The sequence below is a fragment of the Mixophyes fleayi genome, chromosome 9 (genome assembly GCF_038048845.1).
Source record: "Mixophyes fleayi isolate aMixFle1 chromosome 9, aMixFle1.hap1, whole genome shotgun sequence".
NCBI lineage: Eukaryota > Metazoa > Chordata > Amphibia > Anura > Limnodynastidae > Mixophyes > Mixophyes fleayi.
In genome coordinates this window covers 117,225,040-117,242,608 of record NC_134410.1, presented here as the reverse complement: position 1 = coordinate 117,242,608, position 17,569 = coordinate 117,225,040, and the positions used below count along the sequence as shown (strand labels likewise).

At 43.9% G+C, this 17,569-nt stretch overlaps 1 protein-coding gene across 1 annotated transcript in view; it reads left to right on the top strand.

The window, feature by feature from the left end:
- The window catches only part of HMCN2 (hemicentin 2), a 169,408-nt gene that overhangs the window by 114,486 nt on the left and 37,353 nt on the right, over nucleotides 1-17,569 (top strand). The window contains exons 43-62 of the mRNA XM_075185190.1: nucleotides 803-922; nucleotides 1,163-1,318; nucleotides 1,840-2,121; nucleotides 2,214-2,381; nucleotides 5,170-5,283; nucleotides 5,754-5,840; nucleotides 5,929-6,120; nucleotides 6,225-6,398; nucleotides 7,396-7,509; nucleotides 9,030-9,172; nucleotides 10,124-10,274; nucleotides 10,820-11,035; nucleotides 11,172-11,285; nucleotides 11,688-11,875; nucleotides 12,065-12,161; nucleotides 12,487-12,648; nucleotides 13,810-13,923; nucleotides 14,948-15,147; nucleotides 15,491-15,572; nucleotides 16,426-16,557. Of these exons, the coding sequence (XP_075041291.1) occupies nucleotides 803-922; nucleotides 1,163-1,318; nucleotides 1,840-2,121; nucleotides 2,214-2,381; nucleotides 5,170-5,283; nucleotides 5,754-5,840; nucleotides 5,929-6,120; nucleotides 6,225-6,398; nucleotides 7,396-7,509; nucleotides 9,030-9,172; nucleotides 10,124-10,274; nucleotides 10,820-11,035; nucleotides 11,172-11,285; nucleotides 11,688-11,875; nucleotides 12,065-12,161; nucleotides 12,487-12,648; nucleotides 13,810-13,923; nucleotides 14,948-15,147; nucleotides 15,491-15,572; nucleotides 16,426-16,557 (3,006 nt within the window). The remainder of the gene's footprint in view (nucleotides 1-802; nucleotides 923-1,162; nucleotides 1,319-1,839; nucleotides 2,122-2,213; nucleotides 2,382-5,169; nucleotides 5,284-5,753; nucleotides 5,841-5,928; nucleotides 6,121-6,224; nucleotides 6,399-7,395; nucleotides 7,510-9,029; nucleotides 9,173-10,123; nucleotides 10,275-10,819; nucleotides 11,036-11,171; nucleotides 11,286-11,687; nucleotides 11,876-12,064; nucleotides 12,162-12,486; nucleotides 12,649-13,809; nucleotides 13,924-14,947; nucleotides 15,148-15,490; nucleotides 15,573-16,425; nucleotides 16,558-17,569) is intronic.

Below are 17,569 nucleotides of genomic sequence, written 5' to 3'. Positions count from 1 at the left end.
AATAATCACTGAGCCACCGAGACAAATGTGGAGTAGATGATCTTGCGTGGTGCAGTCCATGGAGATGTAGTTTGAGCAGTATAGCCTTTGAACAGCACACAGCAGAGGTAAGTGCAGTCTGAGCAGTATAGCCTTTGAACAGCAACACAGCAGAGGTAAGTGCAGTCTGAGCAGTATAGCCTTTGAACAGCAACACAGCAGAGGTACTGACGATCCAGGTGAGCAGTATAGCCTTTGAACAGCAACACAGCAGAGGCACTGACGATCCAGGTGAGAGCACACAGAATAGGTAAGAACCTAAACAGCCAGGTAACTTAATGAACAGGCCCAGAGGAATGGGAGGAGGTGCCTTTTCAAGTTTAGAACCAGAACCTGAGACCAATAGGAATCTTGCCAGAAACAGACAGGTGCTCAGTCTGCACATGTGCAGATCAGACTAAGGGTTTGAGGCTGCTAATGAGGCACAGGGGAGTGTCTTAGTCTTTGTTTATGGAAGCCGAATAAGCGTCGTGTGACACATACACACACAAGTAGAACATGCAAACTCCGTGCAAACACTGCCTTGAAATACTGTGTTCCTAGCTGTTTAGATTTTTAGTATTTATCATGCCCTGATAAATGGGGGTCTGTGGACACAAACGCCACAAACAGCACAATGATTCCATACCGCGTAGGGTACGTCAACGTCTAAGCTGGAAGGGTGGAAGACGTGAGGAGCGGAACTTACTCCACAGCTGTTTTGTGCTGAATTAGCACTTTTTTAAGGTTCCTTCATTCGTTTGTATTTTTATTTATTTTTCAGTGCCTCCTAATTTCCCCACATCCCCGGAGCCTCCCATGTCAGTCATTGAGGGGCACAGCATTGTCTTTACCTGTGAATGCCAGGGATCTCCTCCTCCGTTACTGACCTGGATAAAGAATGGTAAGTGACTATTGTCAGGACATTTATCATGTAATTCAATATAAAATGACATATAAAACATTTGCAGGGTTTGTACACATGCAAAATATGAAGGGATTTGCAGATGTTTGTTTGTCTTTAATGTTTGTAGCATCGATGAAGTATTATTTTTGGCTGCTTGTGAGTCCAGGGTCTTAGAATCACCCCTGTGAACATTCCTATGGTAATCTATGTTTGAGTCATTCTCCTGTGTTGTACCAGGATCTCCCCTGACGGACGAGTATCTGCCTCTGGTGTCTGCGGGAGGAAGGCTGCTACAGATCAGTAAGGTGCAGGTGTCAGATGAAGGAACTTACACCTGTGTGTGTAGTAATGAGGCTGGCAGCAGTCAGCGGGACTATTGGCTGGAGGTCTATGGTGAGAGAGCCTTGTTGTGTTGGGTTTTGTTCCTTCCAGCTCTTAACTTCAGGCATGGGATGTCACAAAATAGTATTTGTACTGCAGTCTTACACTTTACTGTTCCTAAATGACTGGTTCTGTCTTTGTTTCCTAAATGACTGGTTCTGTCTTTGTTTCCTAAATGACTGGTTCTGTCTTTGTTTCCTAAATGATTGGATCTGTCTTTATTTCCTAAATGACTGGTTCTGTCTTTATTTCCTAAATGACTGGTTCTGTCTTTGTTTCCTAAATGATTGGTTCTGTCTTTGTTTCCTAAATGACTGGTTCTGTCTTTGTTTCCCAAATGACTGGTTCTGTCTTTGTTTTCTAAATGACTTGTCCTGTCTTTATTTGCTTCCTTGTTTTTGACATCACATTGTCTATCTCTCTCCAGTTGACCTTTTTTTTTACTTATGCAGACTTTTGTTTAGTTATTTTCTTTACCATTATTTTCCTCTGTTGTACATACAGTTATACACATTCTCTCTTCTGTTTACCAGCCGTCCCTGTAATACCTGGAAGCAGCAATGTTCCCACGCAAGTGACATCGGCACGAGGCAGCCACATCACCTTGGAATGCGCGGTGAGTGGAAAGCCCACCCCGTCTGTGACCTGGCTGAAGGATGGTTTCCCACTGGGGAGCAGTGCAGACTTGATCTTGAAGAACAAGGGGCAGCAGCTGAGCATACCCAGGGTGCAACCAATCAACTCGGGACGCTATGTCTGTGTAGCTGTGAATGCAGCTGGACAGACCGACATTAAATATGACCTCACGGTGCAAGGTAAGATGGTCTGTATTTTGGGAGCTTGATTCCCCATTCTGATACAAGACAGTAATGTAACTCTGTCCGGCCCATTTGTCATCTTCTCTCAGTCCCACCAGAAGTCACCAACCCTCAGATGGAGCCCCAAAATGTGTCTGTGACTATGCATGGCACCTTCACTCTCATCTGCGAAGCTACCGGGATCCCTCCTCCAGCCATCACATGGTACAGAAATAACACCCCCCTGACCCCACAGGAGAACATTCATGTCCAATCAGGTAACATGTCCTGACCATCGTCATTAAGGGCCTTGAGGGCCTGGAGATGAAAATTATTGTGGACCTATTCTGCTGGTTTAATTGGTTGTTTGTTTGTTTTTTTTTTATAATTTTTTATTTTCAGTGGTCAATCAAGAAAATACAGACAGCAAAACGATAACACTGTGTAGCATGCACAGTAAAATCACAACAGTTATTGTGGTGTATCGCTTATTAGGAAACCTTTAGACAAAAATGACCGGTTTTTACATTTTTAGAGAGTAATATAAAATGGGTGTAGGAACAAAATGGATTGTGGGGGAGGGGTGAGGGGGGTAGGACCACAAAGATAAGCACTGTAAGTATTTAGAGGATAACTAGGGTGTGTTGAGCCTATAGCAGAGGGGGAGATATGTGTCGGGAAGAGTTAGGGTCATCGCACATGGGTCAGGTCGGAGGACGTGGAGCGTTGAGGGGGGAAGGTGTGTTCCACGGCTAGCCATGGAGCCCAGACTTGACTGAAGACGTGGCCTCTATCGTGGAGGTAGTACGTAATCTCCTCCATAGCGGCCACGTGCCAAATCTGCTTCTTGAGAGCCAAAAGGGATGGAGGTGAGGTCTTTTTCCAATTAAGGGCTATGAGTGATTTGGCTGCTGTCAGGATGTGGGCAGTTAATTTCTTGGAGAATTTGTCCAGGTCTTGGGGAGTGTAACATAAAAGAAATATCCAGGGATCTTTCGGGATAGGAGCTTCAAAAAGGGTATTTAGGAAACTATGGACTGAGTGCCAGAAGGTGGTGATAATCGGGCAAGACCACCAAATATGAAACATCGTACCCCTTTGGCCACAGTCCCGCCAACAGCAGGGCGAGGAAGAGGGAAACATTCTATGGAGTCTTGTGGGAGTGTAATACCAACGGTAATAAATTTTGTAAGAGGTTTCCTTGAGTTTAGTTGATATGGAGCATTTAGCTATCCCCAGTCTCATGTCCTCCCAAGCCTCTTCATCCGGGGGAGGACCAAGGTCCTTTTCCCACTCGTCTTCATGAGGGTTTGGAGAGGGAAGGGCAGAAGTGAGAAGAATGCTATATATTTGAGAAATCATGCCCTTGTCCAAGGGATGTTTTCTACAAAGAGATTCAAATGGAGTAAGGTCCCTAAGAACATAGGTTGGTGGCAGGGATCGCAAGAAATGATTAATTTGGAAGAATTCAAAGGGGCTGAGGATTTGGGACGGGGATTGGGGTTGGAGATCCGCTAGCGAAAGCCAGCGGCCCTGTTTGGAAAAATCTACTGGAAATTTAAGCCCTGCACGAGACCAGTTACGGTGGGTTGTAGAGGCAGATCCAGGAGGGAACACCGGGTTATGCCAGATGGGGGTTAAAGGAGATATTGCAGTTGAAAGTTTTAGTTTGAAGGAGTTGGAGTCCCAGAGCATAGCATCAAATTTGATAGAAGGCAGTGCTCTAACAGCAGGGGGGCGACGGGCGGGAGATACGCCCCAGAGAGAGGAGAGATCGGGCAGGGTTAGATGGGCCGATTCTATATCAAGCCATGCAGTGGAGCCAGAGGGAGCGTAGGAGGCAACGATTTGCGAAAGGTGGGATGCCAAGTAGTATAATTTGATGTCGGGAAGGCCTCTTCCTCCTCCAGGGATTGGTCATTTTAAGATATTGGATGAGACTCTAGGAGGTCTATGGTTCCAAATAAAGCGGGTGAGGGCCTTCTGGATGTTGGCAAGGAAAGAGGCAGGGACAGCTACCGGAAGGGTTTGGAAGAGGTACAGCCATTTGGGGAGTATGTTCATTTTGACAGCCATGATCCTGCCCAGCCACGAAATAATAAGGCGGTTCCAGGAGGTCAGGTCTGATTGCGTAGGAAGGGGTAGGAAATTCTCACGAAAGAGGAGGTCATAGCGAGAAGTGAGGAAAACCCCCAGGTATTTGATCTTCCTGTTCTGCCATTTGAAATTAAAGTTAGCCCGGAGGAGCTCGGTATCCCGAGGAGAAACGTGAAGCAGCATGGCCTCTGACTTGGTGTAGTTTATCTTATAGCCCGAAACATCGCTGTAGTTCTGAAGGATGGCATAAAGGTTGGGCAAGGAGATCCCCGGTTGGGTAAGTGATAGGAGGATATCGTCTGCAAAGAGTGAGATCTTGGAGTTCGTATTACCCACCTTGACCCCCTGTATGCTAGGATTAGACCTAACTTGGGAAGCCAGAGGTTCAATTATCAGAGCAAATATCAGAGGGGAAAGGGGGCAACCCTGTCGTGTTCCATTTCGAATGGAGAATGATTCTGAGGGAGTGCCATTAACCAGGACTTTAGCAGTAGGGGTGGTGTATAATGCTAGGACGCCAGTGAGGAAGTCGCCAGCGAAGCCGAACGACTCAAGAGCCGCTTTCATAAAGTCCCAAGAGATCCTGTCAAATGCTTTTTCAGCATCCAGAGAGAGCATAATAGTTGGGGATCTCCTGGAATTTGTAATATGGATGATGTCAATGGCACGTCTGGTATTGTCCCTCGCCTGGCGTCCCGGGATAAACCCTACTTGGTTGTTTGGTTTTTTATTAAGGATATATTGATAATTTAACATAAAAATAAGGCAGGATTCCTACACCGAAAAACTGATACAATGCCCGTAGGAATATGTCCAACATGCAGCCTGTCTCTTCTACTGTAAAATAATACAGTCAGGGATTGTGTTTTTAGCACAGTTTGGTGGTCCTATCGCATGTGAGGGTCTGGAGTTGTAACTTCTCTTTATCTGGTCATGGAGATTCTCATTATCCTCTATTTTGATTTTCAGGAGGACGGGTCCTTAAGGTATTAAATGCACATATTGAAGATGGTGGAACCTATGCTTGCCTTGTCACTAATGCAGCAGGAGAAGCCAAGAAGACCTTCATCGTGAACATCTCAGGTACTTGTCTTCAGATCTATGTAGCGCTGCTTCTTGTAGACCTTATGGAGTTACAGAACGTTCAAAGAAATATTACCCATACTAATAGTTTTACTGTAAAATCCCACTCCCTCCAACTAGTAGAACATCAGGAGTCTATTGTCGTAGACCCTTGCTATTCGAGATGTTGACCCTAGACAACTTGTACCAGTTTATTCCCCTGGTGCGGCTGGCAGGACAATTTTAGTTTTCACTGCTACTGACGACTCTCGTGTTGAGTATAACAGATATTAGTGGCTGTAACAGGCATCCAATCACAGTTTACCAAACAAAAGACAATGGCAGCAATGAAATTCAAGGAGAATGAGCCATTGCAGTATCGACCATGAATAGGACTCCCGGCCATAAACCTTACAGTGGTCTGCTATCTGTTGGGGAAGGGAATATCGGTGATCTGTCACCACTGTCTCAAATAATCTGTTTTTTTGCAGTTCCACCCACCATAGAAGATGATGAAAACGACAAGGCTTACCGAGTAGCAGAGGGTCAGACCATTCTTCTTCGCTGCAGAGCCTCGGGTGAGAATAAGTCTAGGGGGACTGGGTAAGACGCTCACTGAAATGTAGTTTTCTGGATGTGCTGGTTTTGTAACACTGGTATTTTCAGGACGCCCGGCACCTCGCATCTCCTGGTTCAGGGATTCGCAGCCATTACAAAGTGGAGATGGCGTTCAGATCTCCAACGATGGGTCTGAGCTGCGCATTCAGGCCGCCACCGTCTTCTCCGCTGGCCATTACGTCTGCCTGGCCATTAATCCCGTTGCTGAGAGGAGCAAACATTTTGTGTTAACAGTTTTAGGTAAGACTACGAACTATATAGGTGTTTGTTGGCTTGTTCTGGTCTCTTTCTGGACTCTTGATGCCTTCTTCTCGAGCTGCTGTTCATCTTGTGTCTCTTCTCAGTGAGTCCCACCATTTCTGGAACCCCTGATGATGCCACTAATGAAGAAGTCATAGTCATTGTGAATAATCCTCTATCACTCATCTGTGAAGCCCTGGGATTTCCGATACCTTCTATTACCTGGCTAAAAAACGGGGAACCCTTCAAAGACTCGCGTAATGTGAAGATAATTCCTGGTAAGTAATTTAGTTACGTTCCAAAACACCTTAATGGACACTTCAGTCAATCTAGTCGTAAATACTGTAAGACGCAAGTTCTATAAAAGTCATTGAGTTTTTGATGGTAGAACTTCAAGATATGAGAAACTTGTGTACTAGGTACAGGACAAAGTTGTGATATCCCTTTAAACATTATGAGCCTCATTTAACGTTAGAAGCAAAGCAAAATGTGGATCAGATTCGCACCTGGGCAAAACCAAGTAAATCTGCAGGGGGTGAGGCAAATTTAAAATGTCTGGATAGATTTAGAGTTGAGAGGGTGTCCTAGCTCAACTCTAAATTACAGTGTAAAAATAAAGCTGTCCAATATTTCTGTGCTACATGCAAAAGCAGACGGTATTTTCCCTGCATGCACAAAAGAAAAATAAATGCATTTATACCTTTTTCATTGCAACATGGTTTGTCCGGGAGCAGATTTGTAAATGTCTAAGTTTATTTTGACCAAAAAAAAATGTGTTTTTAAAAAACTAAAATCAGGGATGTGATTGATGTAGGGATGTTAACTTACTTACTTGTAAATTACAATATGCAGGGTTTGTGGCTAACCGTTAATATGTCAATAATTTATACATCAGTATATCAAGGTATGAGTCGCATTCTTGAATAGATGATGTAGACTTTAGTACACAACCTTTGTCAAAACAGTCGATAACAAATGGAGTCTTCAATTCAGCGCAAAGTGTCTGGCGGGCATTACGAAGACACATCGCGTGTACCTGTTTACCGAAATATCTGCTTATTTTTCGTCGCATCCCATAGAGGTGAAAACTGAGCGTGTATTTTCACCATAGTAATGGTAAAACTGCAGAGCCGCGTTCTCAGGAACACCGTGGCTAATTGAATTCCCCTCTTAAGGTCTCTATGTAGCAGATTAAACTAACTATGTAACTAATTAAACTATTTAATTAACAATTGTTAATTGCTGATAGTTGATCATTCCTTGTGTCTAATGCAGGAGGCCATGGACTGCAAATCCTCAATGCCCAGGAAGATGACGCTGGTCAGTACACCTGTGTGGTCACCAATGAGATTGGAGAAGCCATCCGGAATTATGAAGTCAAAGTGTTTAGTGAGTACTTATGTTGCCTAGTGGTTAAAGCCGATGAAAGACACATGTTCATCTAACCAATTGCAAACAAAACGACTCATTTCTTACCTTCACCTTGTCAAAGTGTGGAGAAAATCCTTCCAAATTTTAAAATTGGAAATCAGCTTTCTCTTTTCCATGAGGCAGCTGTAAGGGATAGCTGCCCAAATTGCTTTTATGTCAAATTCTAAATCCGCTATTCAGTCTGTTGATATTGTAATTACAGTCAGTGCCCCCAGGGCACCGCGGGAGAGTAGGCAGCAGGGGCCCTCAAACAATTGGGGACGGGGGCTAGTCCAATTTTAACCTGAGGCCTCTAACATCATTAAACAGCAAGCGCTGCCATGGAACCAAAGTTCTGCTAGCTGTGGGACTGTACGTTATTGCAAAATTAAATCATTGACATCATTTTTCTTTAATATGTGTTATATTGTATAAGTTTATTTGTCCTGAGAATTGCCTAATTCAATGTTTTACACTTTGGTATTTGCACATAACCAACCAGAAGAAGGTGTATTCCCCAGCAATATTTCACACCATATTTTAGAGGGAAGATGTTTCGACACCTTGTCATGTAATATTGCGAGGAAATAGGTTATATATAGTCACCCATAGGGGGCGACGTTTTAACATAAGCTAATGGGGACCTTCCTGCTGTGAATTTAAGCTTGTTACACATTGTACTGTCTCAGCCAGTGATGGGAACCAGATATACTTCAGGCCACATGGTGTGCCCCTCTAAACTTCAAAAACGCCGCACACTACCCTTAATTTCAGTAATAAGGTAAAACTATACATTTAATCAAAGAAAGCTATACCTATATGTAATAACATAGCACATACTTGCCAACTTATGGCAAGTATGATCCGGGAGCTGCCGGGGGCAGGTGGGCGTGCAGGGGGCTGGGCTCCAAAAATCGTGTCATTTTGGCCACGCCCCTGTGACGTAATGACGTAAACACGACAAATGCCGCGATTCCCCGTGAATCGCGGCATTTTGGATTCAATTCTGCCCACTTCACTATAAAGTGGGCAGATGCGGGAGACTGTCATACTCTCCCGGGAGTCCATGAGACCCACCCGGAATCCGGGAGTCTCCTGGACATTCCGGGAGAGTTGGCAAGCATGACATAGCAGGCATTTTAAGCAAGTGTTATAATCTATGACAAACAAATCTGACAATAAAGCAGGAAGGAGCTGGGGGCCGCAGGTGAAGGCTCGGAAGTGTGCTCTCATAGTTGTTTCGCCTCCTAGGGAGTAAGAACGCTACTCCGTCCCCCCTCCTGCTCGTTGTCTAGGTAGGAAAACGAAAATGAGAATTGCATGCGGTATACAGAATAAAGGGATTTGCACTGCACAGTCTGTCAGCACTGAGAACATTTGAAACCAGGGACTTTTCCAAAACCAACAATTTCCAGGGACACATCTTAAAGTCCTGGGATTGTCCCTGGAGATTAGAGACAGCCGTCAGATAAGGTCACTGACCTGCTTTTATTCCTCAGTCCCTCCTCATATTACGCGGGATGACTCTGGGGAGAATATCGGCATCAAGGAGGTGAAGACGAAGGTGAACAGCAGCCTGACCCTTCAATGTGAATCCCGGGCCGTGCCCAAACCCATTCTGCACTGGTACAAAGACGGACAGGTCAGAAATGTTGTTATTATATACCGTGGAGTGCTAAGCTTCAGCAATGTGTCTCAATAAATCGTGGAACGCTATAGATTAATTACAAGCCATGCCATGGTTCTTACATGTGTCCCAACTGTCCTGATTTGGAGGGATTGTCCCGAATCATGGACCTCCAAGGATTTTGCATGGAAGCCCTCTTACCTCTCTGTCTGTCTGTATTACCCAGTATTGTTTTATTACTGTGTTTCCGATTGTAAAGCGCTGCGGAATTTGCTGGCGTTATAGAAATAAATGGTGTTGATGATGAAGGAAATGGGCGGGCTTTAATCCAAAAGTGGGTGTTTTGGGAGAGGGTCTGGGTGGAGCTTGCACAAATCAGGGCAGGGCTTATTTTGACCCAATTCTCCAGGTCTCATTGTTGGAAGGTATGCTCTTATAATATGTTATATATTATAAAGTTTGCTTCATTTGAATATCATTGCAGTTATTAAACCCTATTAAACTAGTAAGAGACTCCTTTTTCTCTGATATTTTCCTTTCTGTTCTGGAAATTGCTATTTCTTCTCTATTAAAGGTTAAATCAGAGACGACTATAAAGCATGATGTAGCACTTCCCCATTTGCTAAGAAAAGCATATTAGAAATGTTATATATAAATCTACATAGTGTAGGAAAAGCTGTCAGTTGTACGAGATCATATTTCTGAGCTATAGCGACACCTGCTGGCTTTACAAAGTTAATACTATCCTTCTGAAAACAGTGAGCTTCATAATGTAAATATTAAAAAAAACTATTTATATTAAAATAATTTACCTACAATATTTACATTAACGATTCTTTTTGACTATTTGTTCCAGCTAACATAGTAAATAGTTAGACTCCACAATTTAAATAAAGTGCTTTAACACTCTGTTCTGCTTTTCACCCTACACTTAATTTTGCACCAATATTTGCGTCTCCGTTGCAGCTGCTGAAAAGCCTCGGTACAGTGCAGATTTCGGGCGATGGACACGTACTGCAGATCCAACCTATCCGTGTCCCTGACTCGGGACGCTACACGTGTGTCGCCACCAATGTTGCCGGCGAAGATGAAAGAGAATTTTATGTGAACGTTCAGGGTTGGTGCCAATTAGAATTTGTACAATTATAGATGAGTTTATTGGACACTTATTTATGAGTTGTTAGCTGTTTTCATGTGCTGTCTTATATTAATGCCCATGGTAATATGTCCCTTCACATAGATGATTTGGCCGTGGGGGCAAGTATCATGACACCCCACCCCTGACCCAGATCTATGAAATGAAAAAGAACCCGCTCCTGCAGTACCAGCTGTGACCAGCAGGGGCAATATAACCAAACTATGCTTCCAATATAGAAAGTTATAGTTCTATTGTAGAGGTACTAAATAGGACAGTGAGTACCAATGTTCCATAAAGTCCATTCTTGCACACACCCATCTCCAGGCAGATAGGGCCATGGTCGGAATCAAATCCATGACCCCAGTTCCGTGAAACAGCAATGCTGACCGCTGTGCACTCCCAAGTCAATATGCTTATATAACTATTATACAGCAAAAGAGATGTATGGTATATTTTCAGTACACTTCACATTGTGCACATTACAGCTTTATGATAATATGTATGTCTTCCCCCTCTCCCCTTAGTCCCCCCAATTTTTCACAGGCCAGGGAGCTCCAGCGCTGCTTTCGAGCTGGCATTTCGAGAGGACGATGAGGAGGAATTTACAGAGCATAGGGAGGTTGTGGCCTCAAATCCTATCTCTTTATACTGTGATACCAATGCCATTCCCCCTCCCACCCTGACCTGGTACAAGGACGGGAAGCCCATCTCTGCCTCTGATGGAGCATTGGTACTACTGGGTAAGAGGAGGTTTATTATGTGTACAATGGAGGGCAAGCCTGAGAGGAGAAGGGGCCAATTGCCCTTTAAGTCTGTCAGTAACTTATCTTCAAACTTATTCACTTACAAAACCTTTTATTGCTTCTGTGTTTTCAGATGGGCGCATCTTGCAGATTCCTATGGTTCGGGCAGAGCATGCTGGGAAATACACTTGTGAGGCCAGTAACGAAGCGGGGGAGGACAGGCTGCATTATCAGCTGGTGGTCCTGTGTGAGTATTCTCCAACACATGATGATTGCCCTTCTAAATAGAACTGTTTAAATGGTCCATTGCACTGACTGTGCACTTATATCTGGATTCACTGCTGTAGACAACAGCTAGAGAGAGCTCTAGTACCAAATGTTTATAATTATTCATGTGTATGTAAATTCCAGTATGCGGGATTCTTGCCTGCTCTCCCGAGAGTCTCCCAGACATTCCGGGAGAGTTGGCAAGTACGATCTTTCAGGAACAACCCAATGATCATGTCTTTAGACTGTATGGGATTCACCATTAGGGGTTTAGCACCTACTTGATAAAGTCCCTGCATGTGTAATGTTATTATCTATCCTTTATTTATTGAAATATATTTTATCCCATGCTAATAACTGGCACATATCATCCAACTATTAGCTCCCCCGGTCCTGCACGGAGAGGTAGATGGACTGATACAGGAGGTCTCTGTTATTTACAACCAAACTGCGGAACTAACCTGCGAGGCCACCGGTACCCCTCCGCCAACAATCACGTGGCTGAGGAACGGACTGACCCTGAGCACCACTGACCAATACCAAATCCTGGATGAAGGGAGACGGCTACAGGTGAGGCTACTCCATCGTTTCTGGTACAACATATAAGTGGAACAGGAAGTGCAGTACCATTGATTTCCATAGCTATTAAAAGTTGTTAGGAAATTATATATAGTGAAATAAACTGCGATTGTAATAATGATGGTCTATTGTACCTTCAATCCCATGGAGTAAATGTAGTTATCTTCTTTATTCTAACAGATCCATTCAGTGCAAGTGACTGATATCGACAGCTATGTCTGTGTGGCAGAGAATCCAGCGGGGTTTGCAGAGAGACTCTTTACCCTACTGGTGCATGGTGAGAGCAATAATGTAAATGTTCTATGGACATGATTGCAGAACAGAGCGAATTAATGTCAGCAGTGGGATTCGAACCCACGTCTCCAAAGGTCCGGCCCTTTAGACCGATCTGTCACAGCAGTACAAATGTCTTCTTTGTCTATAATTATTTGACACAAGTGTTCTTGAATATTAAAGTACCGATAATTGCCATCTATAAATCGTAGGCTGATTGCAGTTGATGAGACGATTTATGTGACCAGCATAATAGTTGTTTGTAAGTAAAACACAGATCTTGGTTCGTAAGTGATCTGACATTATTTGCTTTGTCCTCGCTTTTTTAGTTCCACCCAGAATCCTCGGCGCAAGAACTGAGAACGTCAGCGCTGTTCTGCACAGTTCCATCTCCCTGGTGTGCGATGTGCAGTCCCACCCCTCTCCAGAGGTAACCTGGTACAAGGACGGGCAGATCCTGCAGCCTGGCAAGGGATTCCTCATAATGCCAGGTACAATGTAGTCTCTGACATGGTGCAATTTTACATGCGCAGTGGGCGTTACCACCAATCCACCTAACCTTCTTTCTGTGCTTGACTACCTCACGCTCTCTCATCCCCCACTCTTGCGAATGATCCCCTTCCCTATGTGCCTCCTGTCTGTTCCCCCTCCCTTTAGAATGTAAGCTCTTACAAGCAGGGCCCTCTTCTTCTTGCTTGTCTACATATTCTTCTTCTCCTACTTCACTATGCAAGCTATGTTTGGAGTGTTTAAAGTCCTTGGAGTAAATTTATCAAGCTGCGGGTTTAAAAAAGTGGAGATGTTGCCTATAGCAACCAATCAGATTCTAGCTGTCATTTTATAGAATGTACTAAATAAATGATAACTAGAATTTGATTGGTTGCTATAGGCAACAGCTCCACTTTTTCAAACCCGCAGCTTCATAAATTAACCCCCTGGTATTTTTTGTTTAATATGTGGTATTGTTTTACCCTGTATGGTCTAATGTCTGTTTCTGTACGCCGCTGCGGAAGGTTTGTGGTCCCTTTAAAGGCTAATGATAAGCTGGGTAAGTAACACCCCTATATCGGACAAAATTTATCAGAAAATATATGGGGAAAAACTGAACGAGTCATTAAGTTGAGTAAAGCATAAAAAAAGAGTAACTTTGCACCTGGGCAAAACCATGTTGCATTGTGGTGCAAGATTTATAGTTGGGGTAGGACATGTCCTAGATCAACTTTACATTTCAGTGTAAAAATAAAACTATTAAGTATTTGTGCGCTACATGAAAAACAGTCAGTATTTAACTTATGTGCAAAATAATAACTTAAATTGCACCCCTTACATTGTAACATGGTTTATCCCGGAGAACATTTACTCTATTTTTTTGGCCTTACTTTCCTTACTGACTCGGGCCCAACATGTGTAGATGTGGTGGGTTTATTTGTATATGCGGGTGGCAGTAAGACTATATGGGAGCTTGATGGGTTACAGCTAGTTTTGATTGAGAGGTAACATAGCAGGTGAGAAAACCCTGTTTTCCAGATGCCTCGAAGCATTTGTTTTATGCGCCTACCAAGTCATGGGTCCAGAAGTGGGATGTCCAAAATGAGTCTACTCATGCATCATTGTGCTGTTTAATCTCAAGCTTATGACTCCTTGTCCTTCAGGAGGACAAGTCCTGCAGATTGCCCGAGTTCAGCTCTCCAATCAGGGAATGTATATGTGCAAAGTGCAGAACCCAGCGGGATCTGATGAGAAGCGGGTACATCTCACGGTGTATGGTGAGTAATAGAAATCTGTGCTCATCTCATTTTACCTTTTATGTGTTATATTGGCCCTGTATCAGCAATCCTCCGAAACGATATAGGCAGGACCCAATTTGAAGGGGCTGTCCCACCTGTGATTAGCTTTGTCCCACGGAACAGAAAGTTGGGAGGCCTCCTGGGCCCACCACCCTACTCTGCACCTTTGGGGAGAGAGAAGGGGCATTGGAGACTGCTGACAGAGGTGTATGGGAGGTTTGTGTTACAATTTGTAGAGCACTGGATGACGTGACATTTCTCCCTACCTCTACAGTCTCTATATTTTAGGGCTAAAGGGGTGATAGAAACAAAGCCAAGAGGTCTTCAGTAGGTCTGAGGATCTCCTAGATTTGCTTCCACCTTTAACCATAAATTGTATAGAGTGGAGAGGCAGGTGGAAAAATCTCATAGATGTTCATAATTGATCTCATGAATATTGACTCACAAAATGACTCACAACACTGAAATTTCAACAATTCAGGCAGTAATTCTTGACGGACATCTGTCATGCCTTTCTAGGACACCCACCTACATTGTCTCTGAATTGCTTGTCATATTGTGTAACCATTGTTCTGAGCACCAGAAGACTTTGGAGTCAGGGGCGCACGGAGGATTGTATACAATACAGAACCGCCACGGACGCTTCTTTGACAGCGCCGCGGCTGCTGTATAGGACAGTGGCCACTTAGTTAGCGCAGGGAGGGGGGTTTCTAGAGACTCAGAAACCCCCCCTGCGTGCGCCACTGGGAGTAGCTTGTGTCTGGGATTTATGCCACTATAACATTGTGTTACTTTAACTAAATTTATAATACTTACACTTTATGTGTATTTGGAAACCTTGATAGTTTTCTGTAATATTTCCGTAAACGTTTTCCATGGAAAGAGTCCCTGAATCTGGGACTGCTGTATTCTAACTCGGTGATTATACAGTATATGTAACAAGGTTCTTTATAATTCTACCAGTTCTTTAAGTAACAACTAATACATGAATATGTTTATCTAGCCCCACCTAGTATCAAAGAGCCGCCCAGCGGGAACAAGGAGACCGTTCTTCGTCCTGGTGGGACCCTGACATTAATGTGTGAGTCTGACGCGATGCCACAACCAACCGTCACCTGGTATAAGAACGGGCAACCGCTCACAAGCGGCAGTAGCGTCTCCATCCAGAAGAACGGGCAGAGGCTGGAGATTCAGGATGTGCAGGTAATGTTCTATTTATTTTAAGGGGTTTTGTACACCCTCGTGCAGCCCATGCTAGTTAGGCACACATCCAGCTATGTACTCTGTTATTGGAATGTAGACCTATTCCGCAGCCCTTTCAGCCTGGACGAGAAAAGCTTGGACCCAACCCATACTAGCCATTTGAGAAGTAAGAACGGTGGTGCGGCTGTACGTGCCTCCTGATTGGCTGCGGTTGCCTACTCCTTGTTACATGATTTGTCAGCAGTGATAATAAGAAAAAATATACATGTTAATTTGTCATGAGCTATGTTTCCTGGTTAGTTTCCTTTTCTTATTGAATTCTCTGGGTCTATCTTAAATCCAGGGGTCAGATAAAGGACTTTACACCTGCAAGATGACCAATGTCGCTGGAGAAGCTGAACTGACCTACACCGTGATTATACAGCGTGAGTGACTATCATACAAATACATTTAGTGTGTGTCAGAGTTTCCATGGAGACATTGTTCCTGTCAATCAAGGTTTCACAAATGAATAAACAAAGGTGTAGCAGTAGGGGTAGCAATGGTTGCATCTGTGGCCCCAGGAGAGCCAGACTGTGAGCTTTATAGCCTTTGTGGGGCCCCGTCTGCACTTATACACACAGACGGCAGTGGGCATAGGCAAACAGAGGGGGGGCGGGGGTTCCCTAGTGCCTGGAAACCCCCTCCAAGCCTGGGGCACTGTATAATTGAGGTGACTGGACCCTGCCCCCGCTTCACACAGCTCTGCTCGAACAGGGACAGCTGCGTGCACCTAACAGTAGTGCACGCAGCATTGCCCATGTATATTATGGGGATAGGAAGAGTTGGAGAGCAGCCAATCACTGTCTAAAATTATAGCCACGCCCCCATGCATGCTGGTCACGCCCACTGGCGGTGTGGTGTGGAAACCCCCCTCTACAAATCCTGCGTTTGCCCCTGGTGGGGCTGGTAAGAGTTGCCACTTGGCAGTACCCGGCTAGAAGTAGTACTACATGCCTACTTTCTGGGCACGGAGAGGAAGGGGAGAACAGCGCAGAGGAGTGGTGAGCACTGTGATGTGTGTATGATTGTTGTACATGTCATTAACGTGCAATGTGTATGTCATTATAAAGATTACTATACACACCAATAGTGACACCAAAAACAAAAAGAAAAAAAACTTTTAGCGTGAAGACGTATAGCAATATCTTAAGGGTTGTATTGAGTAGCTGTGTAAACTAGATGGACCCACTGGTTCTCTTCTACCTAATATCTATGAACGTTTCTCTCCGTCTCTAGTGCCTGTGTCCATCACCCATCCACAAAATGAGACCCTCCAGTTGACTATCGGGAATTCCATAGTCCTGTCATGTGAGGCACAAGGATCTCCCCCTCCCAAGATCACTTGGCTAAAAGATGGGCAACTTCTAGGTAAATATTATATGAAGACACAACAACTTCCGCCGGCTCGTCAGTGTGTTTGGTCTGGACATGCACACTTGGGGGTATATTTACTAAACTGGGGCTTTGAAAACATGGAGATGTTGCCTATAGCAACCAATCAGATTCTAGTTATCATTTATCCAGTACATTCTAGAACATAATAGCTAGAATCTGATTGGTTGCTATAGGCAACAGCTCCACTTTTTCAAACCTCCAGTTTAGTAAATATACCCCTTAGACTCGCATTACGATTTTAAACATTAAATAAGTGTATGCTGGAGTGATTGTCAGGGCTGTATTTATCAGACAGGCAACCTAGGCACATGTCTAGGGCACCGTTCAGAGGACCACTTATGTTTTTATGTTTATGGGTTTGTTTTTTTAAATTTTCTTCAGGTTTTCTATAACATTGTTTGTACCTACCCACTAGAGAGAGAGGATACAAATCTATGGAGCGCGCAATTACTTATTCACTGCCTATTAATGACTAGGGCGATTGTATGTTATAAACACAAAGAACTTTATCAGTTGCCTTTTATATCGTGTCCACAAATCTACAGCGTCAGGGATCATCTTTTTGTTTACACTACTACACTGTGTATTGTCCATTGGTAAAGGTAATTGAAAAGAAAAATCAAGCTATAAAATAAAACTATAAAAGTCATAATTGGAAATAATAAAAGTAGTAATTAAAAGAAATACCAGAAATAAAAGATCTAAGGTTATATAGATAGTATTTGATGTATGCCAGTCGTAACATGCGTTACTGTTATATCATACTTGCCAACTCTCCCTGAATGTCAGGGAGACTCCCTGAAATAGGGGTGATCTCCCTCACTCCCTGAAGAGTCTGGCATTCTCCCTGATGCTGAGACAGTACAAGACGTGATTGGCTTCGCCATCTGTGGTATGATGACACAGTTCAGAAATTGTGTCCTATGTCCATGTATTGATGCCTATGCAGGCGGCCATTTTCATGGAGACCAAGATTCAATCAAAG